Source organism: Pyrgilauda ruficollis, unplaced genomic scaffold (genome assembly GCF_017590135.1).
Source record: "Pyrgilauda ruficollis isolate IOZ18807 unplaced genomic scaffold, ASM1759013v1 scaffold37, whole genome shotgun sequence".
Taxonomy (NCBI): domain Eukaryota; kingdom Metazoa; phylum Chordata; class Aves; order Passeriformes; family Passeridae; genus Pyrgilauda; species Pyrgilauda ruficollis.
This window is the reverse complement of record NW_024525156.1, coordinates 656,998-670,609: the sequence shown is the minus strand read 5'-3', so window position 1 is coordinate 670,609 and position 13,612 is coordinate 656,998. Positions and strand designations below refer to the sequence as shown.

General features: G+C 36.7%; 1 protein-coding gene across 2 annotated transcripts in view; it reads left to right on the top strand.

Annotated features, from left to right (window-relative positions):
• The window catches only part of RPRD1A (regulation of nuclear pre-mRNA domain containing 1A), a 42,933-nt gene extending 29,911 nt beyond the window's left edge, over positions 1 to 13,022 (top strand). For both annotated transcript variants that reach the window (XM_041475870.1, XM_041475873.1), the window contains one exon: positions 8,383 to 13,022. In XM_041475870.1, coding sequence (XP_041331804.1) covers positions 8,383 to 8,532 — 150 coding nt within the window. In that variant the 3' untranslated portion in view covers positions 8,533 to 13,022. The remainder of the gene's footprint in view (positions 1 to 8,382) is intronic.
• Positions 13,023 to 13,612: the final 590 nt, after the last annotated feature.

The following is a 13,612-nucleotide window of genomic DNA, read 5'->3' as shown; positions in this document are numbered from 1 at the left end:
AAAAATAAAAGGTATTTGGAAGAACTTCTTCAAAATGTCCAAGACCAGTTTTGCACAGATAGACCCTACACTGATAGATTATTTAAGTGAACAAGGTCACCATTGTGGGCTCACTTGTAGCAGAAATTTGAGGTCCTCTATCTTCACTGCCTTTATTTATTTCACCCTAAATAGAGCTAATACCCAGTCTCAGGTCACTAGAATGCTTTCTCATGTTCTTTCTTGCCCACAGATTAACACGGAGCTATATGTGTTACCCTGTTTTAAGTTCTGTGCTGCTTGGATTAGATGCTACTAGTGCTTAGCCTTGCTACAATAAAACTAGGTTTTATGCTTCTACATTACGTATATCTGTCTTTGACAAAGATCTGAGAGAGTTGTGACCTGGCTAGCAATAGATAAATCCCTGCCTAGTGACCTGCAGGTACTAGTGACCTGCAGGTAACCCAGTGTTATCTTTCATTCTCAGATTTACTTTCATCTTCAAAATAAATGCACGTAGTCTTAGCTTTACAGTGGTTTCATACTTTAAGAACTTTAAGTTTATACTTTAGCACACATTTGTGTGTGCATTTGTAGTGATAACTACACAGTCCACATTTTTGTGGTTCAACAGTTACAGCTTTAGGTTGATAGAATTGCACATGTGAAATCTCAAGTTGGAACTGAGACTGTTGTAATGACCTACAGACAAGGGATGCATGAAGTGAGGAATGTGCATCTGACACATCCAAATTTTTACAGTTCATCTGTTAGGTGTAGCAAATATTTGAGCCTGAAGACTGCACAACTGTTCGCAAATGCATTGTTCAAGGCATGCTTTTCTAATAGACCATCAAAATTCTTCACTCATTTTAAATTCTTCTAAAATTAAACACTGATACCCTTTAATTTGGATTTCATGTAGATCTTCCATGAATAGGTGAAACTTCAAGAAGCTATCTATAAGCCTTCAGCCATTTAATTTTTTTTCTTATTTTCAAAACTGTTCTGCTTTCTTCTTTGTGTGCCTGTGCAGAGTAGCAACTTGAGTATTTGAGCAAAATTGCTCAGAATTGTTCTGAAGTACTTGATTGCTTATCATCAGAAGTTCTCCAAAGCTTCATTCTGTCATCCAGTGTTTGAAACTTAAGAATTCAGTATAATTTAAGCATCTTTTGGAAGTATGTAGCTTTGAGTTTATTATAATGGCTAAATAAATGCTGTATCAGATAATAAAACGCAAGTAGACCAAGTGTAACCTCAGGCAGGCATCCTTCATTTCAGCTGCTGCTCATATCTGCCGTCCTGGAATGCTTTAAATTAAATCATAGTCCCATAGAGATTGACTAATTAAATCAATGTCTTTATATAGTAATACATTTTATAAATTAATATTCATCACCCTGGACCTTTTGTGATTGAGGGGCGATAAATATAAACTAAGCCAGCCTAGTAATATTGCTGCTAATTAAGTTTACTCATTGGATCATCAAGATTGGAAGAGACCTTCAAGCCAATCCAGCCCAACTGTCCACCCAGCTCTACCACTGTAATCCCTAAACCACATCACCCACTACCAGATCCAAGTGCATCTTGAACACTTCCAGGCATGGTGACTCCACCACCTCCCTGAAGGATTGCAAATCCTGTTTTGTTTTCTTCTACTTTTTCAAACATTGAACAACTTTTTGGCAATCTTCAACAGAAAGGCTAAAGACAAGTTTATAATAAAAGTCTTAAAAATTAGCTTTGAGTTAAGTAATTTATGTTTTTTCTCAAATTATTATGAAATGGAGAAATTCTTTTTTGTAAGGGGACATGCATTTTAATATACTAGTGAAAATTAACTTGAATCTAATGAAATTACAAGCCTTTGGAAAAAAATCTTACTTTTATTATGCTCATCAGAGATTATTTAAAACATTACTAACTTCTGTGAAGATCTCTGCCAGAGAGTTTTCCAGCCTTGGATAAAGAAGACTTCTGCAATTGCAACCATGTACAGTTGTTCTCTGTGCTGGCCATGTGCTGCTTGGCCACTTGCTCTCCATGGTGTGAGAACTTCTTCCATGTGTGGGTTGTCAGTGGCTCCCATGAGTCTAAATAATGGGGAGATGGGAGCCAATGGGTTTGAATGCAAAATTTGGATAAGTTCATACGGAACTTGGCACCAGAGGCTGTGAAGATTAAGAAGGGATCCAGGACTAGACATTACAGTAAAGATTGGAATAGGAGATTAGCTGGCTGAGAAGGGAGTGACCAGCCGGAAGGGTGTAATACCATGTAGGACTGAAATCAACTGGAATTCATTTGGACTAAGACTGTGGAAGCAAAAACTGATGTGAGGTAATAGATCTGATTGAGATATTATTAGGTGGAGAATAGGGACAGGCTGAGTATAGGACTGGGAAGATATAGCTATAACGAACCAGAACTATAGAGAGACTGGTAAATGGAGACCAGGATTGAAGAGGGAGAAATTTAGATCAGAATCAGAAAAGCTAGAAATGGGAAGAGATAGGCAAGAACTAGTTGTGAGTGTTTGTATTGTGTATGAATAGAGCTGTGATAGGAGTCTGAGAGGCATTGAACATCCTTCCTGGACAAAGGTTGGTTCTAGGAGCAATGTTCCAGGAATGGAGATGGAGACCAGGAGTCAAGGCTGAATGATATTTGACAATGTTTTAGGCTGGAAGGAGCTGGACAAAAATTGCATTTTCAATAAATAGGAAGAATAATTTGTGGCCACTGAGAAGACTTTGCATTTGTGATAGTCACACTTCAGATGGGTAATGTCCTGATAAAATGCTTTGTTTCTGTCTGCTACTGTTCCAGACAGGAATTCATGGTTTGAAGGTCTGCATTGTGTTCCAGTCTGTACCACAGCATAGCAGTTGATGATAGTCAAAGTCACATAATCAAGCTTTCCCCATATGGTCACTAATTTAGTTTATGGATCTCAAACTTCTGAGTTGATTGCTTTCTATTGCTTCATTTGCTGTCAAGCTGAGGAGTCTCTAATACTTTAACTTAGAAAATTTCTTCGAAGTGTTAATTTCTTGGAAATTTTAACTACTAAGAAAAATGGGATACCTGGAATTAGAAGATGCATTTCATTTTCATCCGCCAGCTCAAAGAAGGTTTCTGAAGAATAAATTGTGTGTTGTGATGGTGAAGCTTGCCATTAGAAAGCCTGAGAATATTAGTAAATCTATGCACAGAATAATGTGTACAGTAAGTAATGCATGGGGCAGTGCATAGGACAAAACAAAGTAAACAAAGCTGTCAAACAAAGCTCATTGCTTCAGTGCTATTTACTTAGTTCAAAACCTGGCAAGACCAAATGCAAAACAGTTAGATATTAACATATTTAAAAAGTTGAAGCTTGCTTCCAGAAATACCTTTTCTAGGAAGTAGGCAATGTGCAATGGAAGGTTAGCCAAGTCCATCCTTTCCTAAGCTTGTCTTAACTGTCCTTAGTTCTTCTCCCTCATGTCTGAAGTTTATGGATATTATTAGTTCAGTCTCTTGAAGTTATTTCAGGGTTTCATTTATCCTAAACACTGGTAGATAGGTTGAGCTTTTAATTGTACTGCTGAGAAATGTTAGCCATGCCAAATTTTTAAAGGCAGCACAAAATTTAACCCTGCTCATCTGTTTTCCAAGGTGATAGTGAGGCTTACCTGAGTACTCTAAGTCTAGTTGTCAGTCTTCCTTACAGAAAAATACCCAAACTGGGTGAGGTAGAGTCTAGTAAGGTAAGAGTCTATAATAATGTGATTCTGAACTTCAGAATCTAGATATCAGGCTATCACATGACATTTGCTTTCATCTGAACCTTTGAAGAATTCTAGTAGTTTCTGCACCATTGGACGCAGTACAGGAGAAGCCTTTGCTCTGTGACACAGCTCTGACATCTGCACCTGAAACTGAAGGTTGGAATGGACCTAGAAGGTCAGAGATCACAATTTTAAATACTGTGTTCATACAGGCCATGGATGCTGTTGTACACACATGCCCTCCACACCGTAAAAGCCTTTTAAATCTCTGGGTTTTGTTTTCTGTCCACCTTACCTTTCTGTAGCTAATGAGGGATTAAACACTTCTTTTTCCTGCAAAGCTTGTATTCTTGCTTTGCTATACATATTCTACCATATGGTATTTTGTTGCATTCCATAGCCTCAGTAATCAGATGAAGGTTCAAAGTCATATCAATGTTATAAAGCAAAAGCATATCCATGAAGTTTTTTATCTGTACCACCTTCCTACTGCAGGACATCTTTATAAAGATCTATTTTATTTGGAAGGGAATATATTCTCTGCAGTGCACAGCTTGTTTGACCTGCTCACATTTTTATTATTTATGATGTCTGTAATGTCTAATCAAAAATTATTTGGCTTTTTTGCCCGGTACTTTTTGACAGAGAATCACTATTAATCTAGATTCTGAATCCATATGTTATTAGCATTGCTTTCACAAAATATCCGTATACACTGTCAATGGATATTTTAATAACTGGTGGGACTCTAATGAGCAAAATAAGTTCTAATTACCTCATGAACCTGCTTTTATGACTGGAAGTAGGAACAAATATTGCCTGAAAGTAGTGTTAGCTTAAGCTACTGGAGAAATTGAAGAGACCTTAATTCCAAACATCAGGTTGCCCATATATCCCAAAATTAAGGTTCTCCATAGGTAGGAAGAAATGCAAATTAAGCTCAGTGTAACAAAGCATCATACTTCTGCCTGTCCTTGACTCTGAAGTACATATCTCAAATCTTGCCTCATTTATACAGGGGTAATTTGAAGTTTATCTTAATATCAGCATAGTGACAATCAAATTGAAATTCTCCATGAGGATTTCCACAGTTAAAAGTGTCAAAAATAGGGTTAAATTGTTACTTGGTTGTATAACATCCAGCATTTCTAATGGAGCAACGATACTAGAAATAACACCTAGATATCCCAGTTCCCACTTCTCTTCTTTCATTGTCAAACTCTCAACATACACATACTGAGGGAAAAGGTTGTAGGTACATGTGCATGCTATTGTGAAACAGTAAAGACTGTACATGCAGGGAGTGTTGCTGATAATGAGTACTTAATACTTGTATTCCAGTAGTCCAGGACTACTCAGGTCATGCCAGGACTATAATAACAGCTGTAAAAATACACAAGCGAACCTTTCAGAAGAGACTAGTGGTTTTAAATAGAATCAAACTGTGAACAGCAGCTGCCTTGAAAATACCTCTAAACTGCTGAGTCACTGTACTTGAAAATCAGTCCTCTTTTGGACTTGTTTACCAGTCATAAAAACTGGACATCTCCAGTGATTTCTAGAATAGTTTCAGGAGTGTCATGGGAAATTAGGTGCTCTGGGTAGGTGAATAATTTTTCTCTTTGTGGTGGAGGATTGCTGTGAACATCTAACCTGGAGTTTCAGATCTCACATATGCTTTGGATTACCAAAATTGGATTAAAATTGCATTCTGTAATTTATACTGCATCAGTAATATAATCAACTATAAAACCATACTTAGGGTTTTTTTGGGGTTTTTTGGTGGTTTTTTTTTTTACTCTAGTTTTTCAGTAAAAACTTGGAGCAAATTTTCTCCGTTTCATATTTCTGAGAAGGCTTAAAGAGCAAATTTTGTCTCCCTGGAGTGCCTTATGCCAGAGATGTTGGTGAGAGGAAGATGACTGTGTTATGTGGGACACAATTTATGAGAACATTTTCCTTAGGAAAAGGAACCTACTGTTAGTAGTATTGATCAAGCTGATAGTCACTAGGCAACAAGTCCCAGGCAGATTTATATGGAAAATGCTGGATGTCAGAAATGCAATGTTGTTATGGAAATGATTTATTATCAGCTAAAAGGGAACTTTAAGGGAGTCAAGGAACTGATAATCTAATATAAGGCACATTTCAGGTTTTGGAGTAAAGTCTAGCATGAATATAGCTGCTGAGTCTGTTGCTAAGTGACTGTGTCTATTTGCCTCACTTCAGGCTTCAAGCTTGTGAAGGGATACCAATTTGTTGCTTTACATACCTTATTGGCAGAATAAACTTGGGCAAGATTCAGCTCTTTACAAGAATTAACTGCAGGAGGGATTTTATAGTTAATATATTTTATGATTTTTAGGCCTCTTGAGTGTATTGATTCTGCTTACAGTTCTGCTCATCGTCTTCTGTATAGCAGTACATCTTTCACACTGGAGGCCAGATCACCTGGCTTCCTCAAAATCTTTGTCACCCAGTGAGCAATCTCCAGGCATCCTGCTTCTGAAAATGGGGATTCTAGTTGACTAGTATTTTGTATAGTAGCAAAATGGTTGTTTTAGTAAGCAGTGAAGCCTGAAGCTGATCTTGTCCTCTGGCTTTAAAACTTATTCCCTAAAATAATAGTCAGGAGTCTCTGCATCCTGGACGGAAATGCATAGTGAGAATGCCTGAGGTTGGCCTTTAACATGCTGGAAAAAGACTACGTGTCTTGCACAGAGTGCAAGTGAGTCTGCTCAGTGAGGCCTCTGGATGCTGCTGTAAAATCAGGTATGAAACAGTGAAGTATTTGTGGCCTTAGGGCATTAGATACAGTGTCAGGATACAGACCTTCATTTCCACAGCCGTGTCCTGAAGTCACTTGCACTGAAGAGATCATTTTGGACAACTGTGAGCAAGTTTACATAAGACCAAGGTACTCAGCATTGTAAGACTTCTTTGGCCACCTGTATCCTAAAATAGATGCTGCTTTTCCCTGTGTACTGTTACCAAGTGTTTACAGTTCCACTGAGTGGGCATCTGTAGTATTTTTACTGTGTTTAGTATCTCATAAGAATCTGCATATAATATTTGATTTTGAAATATAAATGTTACCAAGGAATTGATGATCCTAATTCAGGGACACTTTTTCTTTTTCCTGTGTAAAAATTTGATAATTTTTTTAGCTACCCATTATGATTCTTAGTAAGAATTTAAGGTATCTCATGGTTCTCTTACTGCCCTTGATAAGAAGGTCATGTAGTTGGAAACTTTTTTAATTTGTGTTGTACCTTGTCCAATAATCTTGATTATGTCCCAGTTATCTAACATTCTTTACTGCATTTTTCTACTGCATTGGGTTCTACTACCAAAAGGTCTTTTCATTCATTCTTGCTCTGTGTTATTAACAATATAGTAACATATTTAAAATTATGTTTAGAGCTTGTAAAGAAACAGCCCGATTGTTACCTTTTATAGACATTTGCACAGTGTTTTCATACTTGTTGGAACTATCAAGTCTTTAGATTTGTTACTGTTGGTGGATCATGTAGAATGGTCCCCCACTGTTATTTAAAAGTGGTTGTAGTCATGAAATCTTGGTTTTCCATGGGCTGATTAGCCAAGATGTGGATTACCTATGTGTTTTTACTTCCAGGCATTCTCAGGCTGCAGCAAAACCTGCAGCCACACTAGAAAGCATCTGTATTTGATGTATTGTCAATTGTGGTTTTTTTTCGTGAAGCACTGCTTTGTCTCTTAGTGCTTAGTTTCTTCTTCTTTCCACAGTTGCCAAGTATTTGAAATTCAAATATTCCTGTGAATTATATGTTAATCTTCTTATATTTTGGAATAACCTTTCATTTTATAAAAGCTGGTATTCTTCTCCATTAAGTCTCGTGTTCTTAAGAGGTGACCACTGACTATATTCTAGTGCACTGATTTACAATGTTGAACTTTATTTACACAATGTTGTTTCAAGTGAAAAGGGTCTCATAATCATTAAATACATCAATTGTTCATGGTTTGACCTGTATTCCAACACAGTATGAAATCTTCAGTTCCCAGTTCAAAAAGCTTATGAAAACCCAGGGTTAAATCCATAAATGTACTTGTTTTTTATTATAAAAGTTACAAAAGTTACAAAATACTTGTCATTTATCAGCTTGGTGGAACCTGTTAGACCTAGTTAGGGGGTATTTGGTTGGTTTTTATTATTTCAGCAGTATGAGATGAAAGTAACTTCTTTGACATCAGTAAGTTTATCCCAGCCTCTGTTATTGATAGTAGAATATGTGTAACGACTATCCTTAATTAAGTTTTTAGAATAATCCTGTTCTCCTAGTTACATGGAGAAAAGCCTGTGGCTGTGTTAGCTGGGATTGTCTTCCTTTTTTATCATTTATGTTCTTAGAATTTAAAGCAAAATAATCCCATGGCTATACTTTTGAAGTCCATTGCTGGGAAAATGCTAGAGCTGATACCTCTGCCACCTAAATACCCAAAAGTCTGGGTTCTCACCTATTAAAAGCGGTTTACCTAACTTGCAGAAGGAATACTTAGTTTGGAAAATCACAGGTGCAGTAAGCAATAGGGATGGTAATAGCAATAAAACCTCATATTGAATTCTTCTGCGTTACAGGAGTACAAACGCAAGTTAGCCAGAGTGTCCCAAGTACGGAAAGAGCTCAGGTCACGCATCCAGAACCTGCCTGATCTCTCTCGACTTCCCAACGTCACGGGCAGCCACGTACACTTACCGTTTGCAGGAGACATCTACAGCGATGATTGATTACCAAACATCCCCCCAAAACCTCTGCTTTTCTGTGAAATGAGGGGTAGGCCAGACCAATCGGTACTCTTGTAGTATTATTTTTGTATATTGTTGCAGAGTGTCAGTAAAAATACTTTAATAATTTATAAAAAATGGTTTAAAAAGTTGATTTGTTTACTATTTTATTGGTGAGTGAACATAAGGGTACATTTATAAAAGTGGCATCTCTGTCTGTTACATGGAAGAATGAAAAATTATCTTTTGTAAAGATTTTAGTTGGGTGCCCTGTAAAAAAACATGCTAAGATTTTTCTTATGTACCCTGTATTTAATGTAGATCAATATATAATGAAAACACAATTCTAACTTGAGACATTTCCGTTGCTAGTGAGAGAGTGAAATGTGGAAATCACAGGCTTATGTTTGCAAGAAGGCTGATGCAATTTAATGCAAAGTTAAAAGTTAAAAATGATTTTACTGTCCATTACATTTAAATTACCCACTCCCAAAACAATGTGTGTTTTTTTAAGTAAATGCTAACAACCAATTTTCTATTGAAAATATTAATCATGTTACACTGAGCAGATCTTCAAACGACTCAAAATACTGCAATATTTTTGTATCATTTAGAAGTCAGCATGTAGAAACTATAAAATTGACCAGTTTAATTATGTTTTGAAATTGTAGCTTTTTACAGCTGCTTAGTTTCTAAATCGAGGGACCATTCATTTGCAATCTAATCCCTTTCTGGAACATCTGTTTCCATCTAAAAAGGTTAATCCCAGAAATGTGAAGCCATTTTACAGTTTTAATTAAATTGAAAGGTCATTCTCTAAACTGTCGCAGTTGCTAAGTGCCCATTATTAAAATTTGACAATGTACCATCCATACATGCAACAAAATGGTGATACAGCTGTACTGTACATCCTCTTCCACTGAGAAAACCTGGAGGCCAGCATGGACTACCACCTCCCCACCTTTAACTGCTCCGGCAAATATTTCTAAATCTCGATTGTCTTTTTCTCACACAACAGGAGGAGACTGTTCAGGCCTGTGTATAACTCAAACAGCAGAAAACTATTGCCCAGTTAAAAAACTTTGTTGCATGGCATAAATGTGGTATTTGTCTGGGAACAGCTGAATTTGTGAAGAATCCTTGCTTCCATACTATGTCATCAGCTTTTAAGTTCACTTAAAAACTTAAAGACACAGATAGGCATTTAGCACATTGCCAGAAAGTTACAACTTTTCAATTCATCGGAATGAGCCATGAAATCATTGAGTGATCTTAAAAACACCTACCTGTACCTTTGGCATTTTGATGACCTAAAAAACCTGGGCTGCAAGTGTTTTGAGTTGGATATATCATAGGACTGTTTTATGATTGCATTTTGTTCATGGTTTTGCACTTGTCAGGCATTGTTTTGTAGTTAAGTTCACAAGTTTAATACACCTCACATGAAAGCAAATTTTTTTTACAAAAAGCTGTTCTTTCTTTTCAAAACCCAAAACAATTCAAAATAGTCCTGGAGTGAAATTGTTCAAGGTAGTTATCTGTCACTTGTTATTGGCTTCTACAGGGCTAATCACTAGAATACTTGTAGGATGTGAATGGAGAATAACCACTCTCTTTAAAATAGATACACTTGGACATAGGCATCTCAGTCCAGTTTCCTTTTTTCATGGAAGTTGCCATGAATTACACCTCAGTTAAGTAGGGAAAAAGCCTGAAAAGATAGAAATACAAGCTGTTGACATAGCAGTCCATAGCATGCAATGTAGAATACTGATTTTCTAAAAAATTCTGACTGATAAATAGGAGTGCACAAAATAGTTATCAGGGCTCACTACAGGTCCAAAAATTTCAAGGTTTTGCGTGGCAATTTTCCATTCCATAGGAAAAAGAAAAGCTGACTATATTGAATCCAGAGGATTAGTTTCTTTAGTTTAAGTGTAATATGCAAAATTGAATAACATTTACTGATGTCTTTTCAGTGTAGATTGTTGATAAGAAAATGTTCTGATACAATTTTAATGTTTTAAATATTTCTGTTCTAGTATGTTAAACTCATCACATAAATTCTTACACACATGTATGTGCATTGCAGTTGCAGTTAAAGCTCAGTTTTGCTAAAGAATAGCACCAAATTTGTGGTAAATATGAAACTAGCTTAATCTATTAGGAATTCTAAAACAAGAGGCATAAATAGTGAGTTCATGGTTGAATTCCATCCATAGAAAACTTAATTTGTGCCCAGAGGTGATTATAAGTGCAGTGACAAGGCTTATTAGATTGCGCTGAAAGATCTATATTGGATACTCACAATCGTAGGGAATTAAGCTTAAACAATCTTTTGCTGCCTGAATTGATTATAGTTATAATAATAAAGTTGACTGCTGAATTTTCTTGATCTCTCAAAGGTTTCAAAAAAACCATGACACTAACTTCACTGGATTTGTTTTTCCTATTCATAACTCCTAGTGATAACATTGCTTATCTATAGGTAATGTAGAACTGATAAAAGTGTGAGGAAAAAGCCTCAACTTCTTCTTGCTGTACATAAGTTTTAATTTTGAGAGAGTGTTATTTTCTAGATATATTTTTCCTTATTTTACTGTGAAATTGTTTACTTCAAGGAGTTTTTCATAGCTGGGTTTTTTGGAAATGATCCCTCAATATTTGTTTGGAAGAGAGGGCTTGTGAAAGGCTAAGGTCACTCTTAGAGCAAGTGTCATATATTAGTGGCTGAATGGTACGCTGGGGTTTTTTTATTTATATGGGAAAGGCATTGGGTATCAAGTAGTTAGGAGATTTATACTGTAACTGTAATAGTATAGCAGGAGTTAGCATGGTACAGTGCAGATGCAGCCCTGTAGTGTCAAAAAATACCTCCAGATTCTCAGGTTCAAAGCTTAATGTACGTACTTCTGACATCTCAGGAAGAAAAGAGGCTGGGTGGGGAAGGGTAGGGTGCCGAGGAGACAAAAGGGAGAACATGCCTGGGTGGAAAGGTAAAGCAAACCACATGTCAGCTTCTGTCAAAACAGAAATAACGGTGAGACTGGGCAGCACAATGTTTTATCTGTAGGTGGGGTTGTACCACAGAACTGCTTTGGGGTGTTGCCATCCTGGGAAAGAAAATGTATGGGCATGCCCTGCCTACCTCTTCTATTGTGGTCTGGCTCTAGGCAATGCAGAATGCCTGCCCTACAAAAGGCACAATTATAAAATATCTGAATATTTTTCATCTAATAATAAAGGCATAATAATTAGATTATTTGCTTCACTATATTGCACTTTTATTAAGCATTCTCTGAAAAAAAGCAAAGATATTCCTGCAACACCTTGCCATATGAGAATGCTTACCTTGGAGGTCACTGGGACTGCTTGTATGTATATTCTAGTGTTTGCAGGCTCAAACTGTGTTTTTTGCAGAATGTTTTGAAAGATATCAGGAATACTACCCCACTTTTGTGGTTTTAAAAATAAATGTGAAGTCCTTAGTTGCAAAAATTGCCATTCTTAGAAATTATGTTTCATGACTTCTTTTGGAAATTAGACTACAGCCTGCAGTAATACCAGCTTGTCTGATTCACTCTGTTAATGTTTGTATTAATATATTAAAGCACCTCTGTTAATCCCTAGCAACACAACCCAAACCACATGCTTATTATGTATTTTATCCGAGTAGTCTTCTGAGTGTCAAACTGAGAGCTTTCATTATGATGAAATTACATTCCTGCTTACCTGAAGTTTTAAAAAAACCATTGTGTTAAAACTTGCACAGACTAGTTCTGCTCTCACATCTCAGTGGTAACTCAGTCTGGTACTTCAAAGATGACCCTGAACACATAGGTGGGATGTATATATGTAGGATACAGTAGCCAGCAGTGCAGATGAACCATGGAGGACGTGGAAATCATACATAGGCTTGGTTGGCCCTCTGCAGAAGAGCCTTTTGAAATGTAAGGAAATAGATCTGTGGGTGTGGGTTTTTTTCAGTGGGAAAATCAGTGAAAACCAGCACGTCTAAAATTTGATGGTTAGATTTACAAATATTTAGGCCAGTTTATCTGCTCATTACATTTAATCACAGTGATTATTCCTGCAAGTAAAGAAAGCAGACTCAAACATAGTGTCTGAAGTGGAATTTTTTCCTAATGAATGACCAATTTTGTCTCGGCTCCTATTTCAGTGTGTCATTTATCTTGATTAAGTAGTAAATCTCTTCCATCGTGTTATTTAGGAATCTAATTCTGACTTCATATTTACTATAGTTGAAGTATCCTACTAAGCATGATGTTTTTGTGGGAATTTGCAAAAGTTCAATAGCACTCATTACTTGTTTGCAAAAGAAATAGACTTATTTGTTAAAAGCTAACAAGAAGGGTTTGAAATGTAATGTTTCATTATTGTGCTTTTCTGACAGAACCTGTAATCCTTGTGTAATTTATGTCCTCAGAATTACACCTGTATGTACGCTCTTTCATATTTAATAAAACATTGTTGTAAAAACATCTTTGAAAATTATTGTTCCCTGCTTGCCTTCTCAGTCTCATGGTGGGAAATGGCTTTAATGTCAACTGCTCCCTGTACTCAGGAGGCAGCCAAGATCTCATCTCAGTGGTGATGCCGAGGAAATGCTTGATACTAATTTCAAGGTTTATTATTCCCTGTATTTTGTGTGACAGTTTTCAGTGAGAAATCAGTGTATTAAAGGGTCTGAGGTTCTATCTCTAGAACCGTAAATTTAGTTGAGCTGGTTATTTTAAAACACATTTTGTAACATTTTCAGTGTGGTACAAGTACTGCCAGTGATATACATACCATTGCCCAGTAGAATTTGTGTGAGCTGGGAAATAACTCCCAGTCTCTAATCAAATGCCTCTTTGCAGGGCTGTATGCTTAATGAAGACCTTGCTCTTACTTTACAAAGTCACTCTGAAATCAGTGAAGGCATTTCCTCTCTTGAGTTGTTCTTCCAGCTCTTCAAACACAAGCCAGTAATGTGGCCTGGCAGTGTCTTGGAGGGGAGCTCAGCAAGTCTCTCACAGCCACAGCCTTCAGTGTTTCAGCAAGTACAGGAAGGTAATATGTC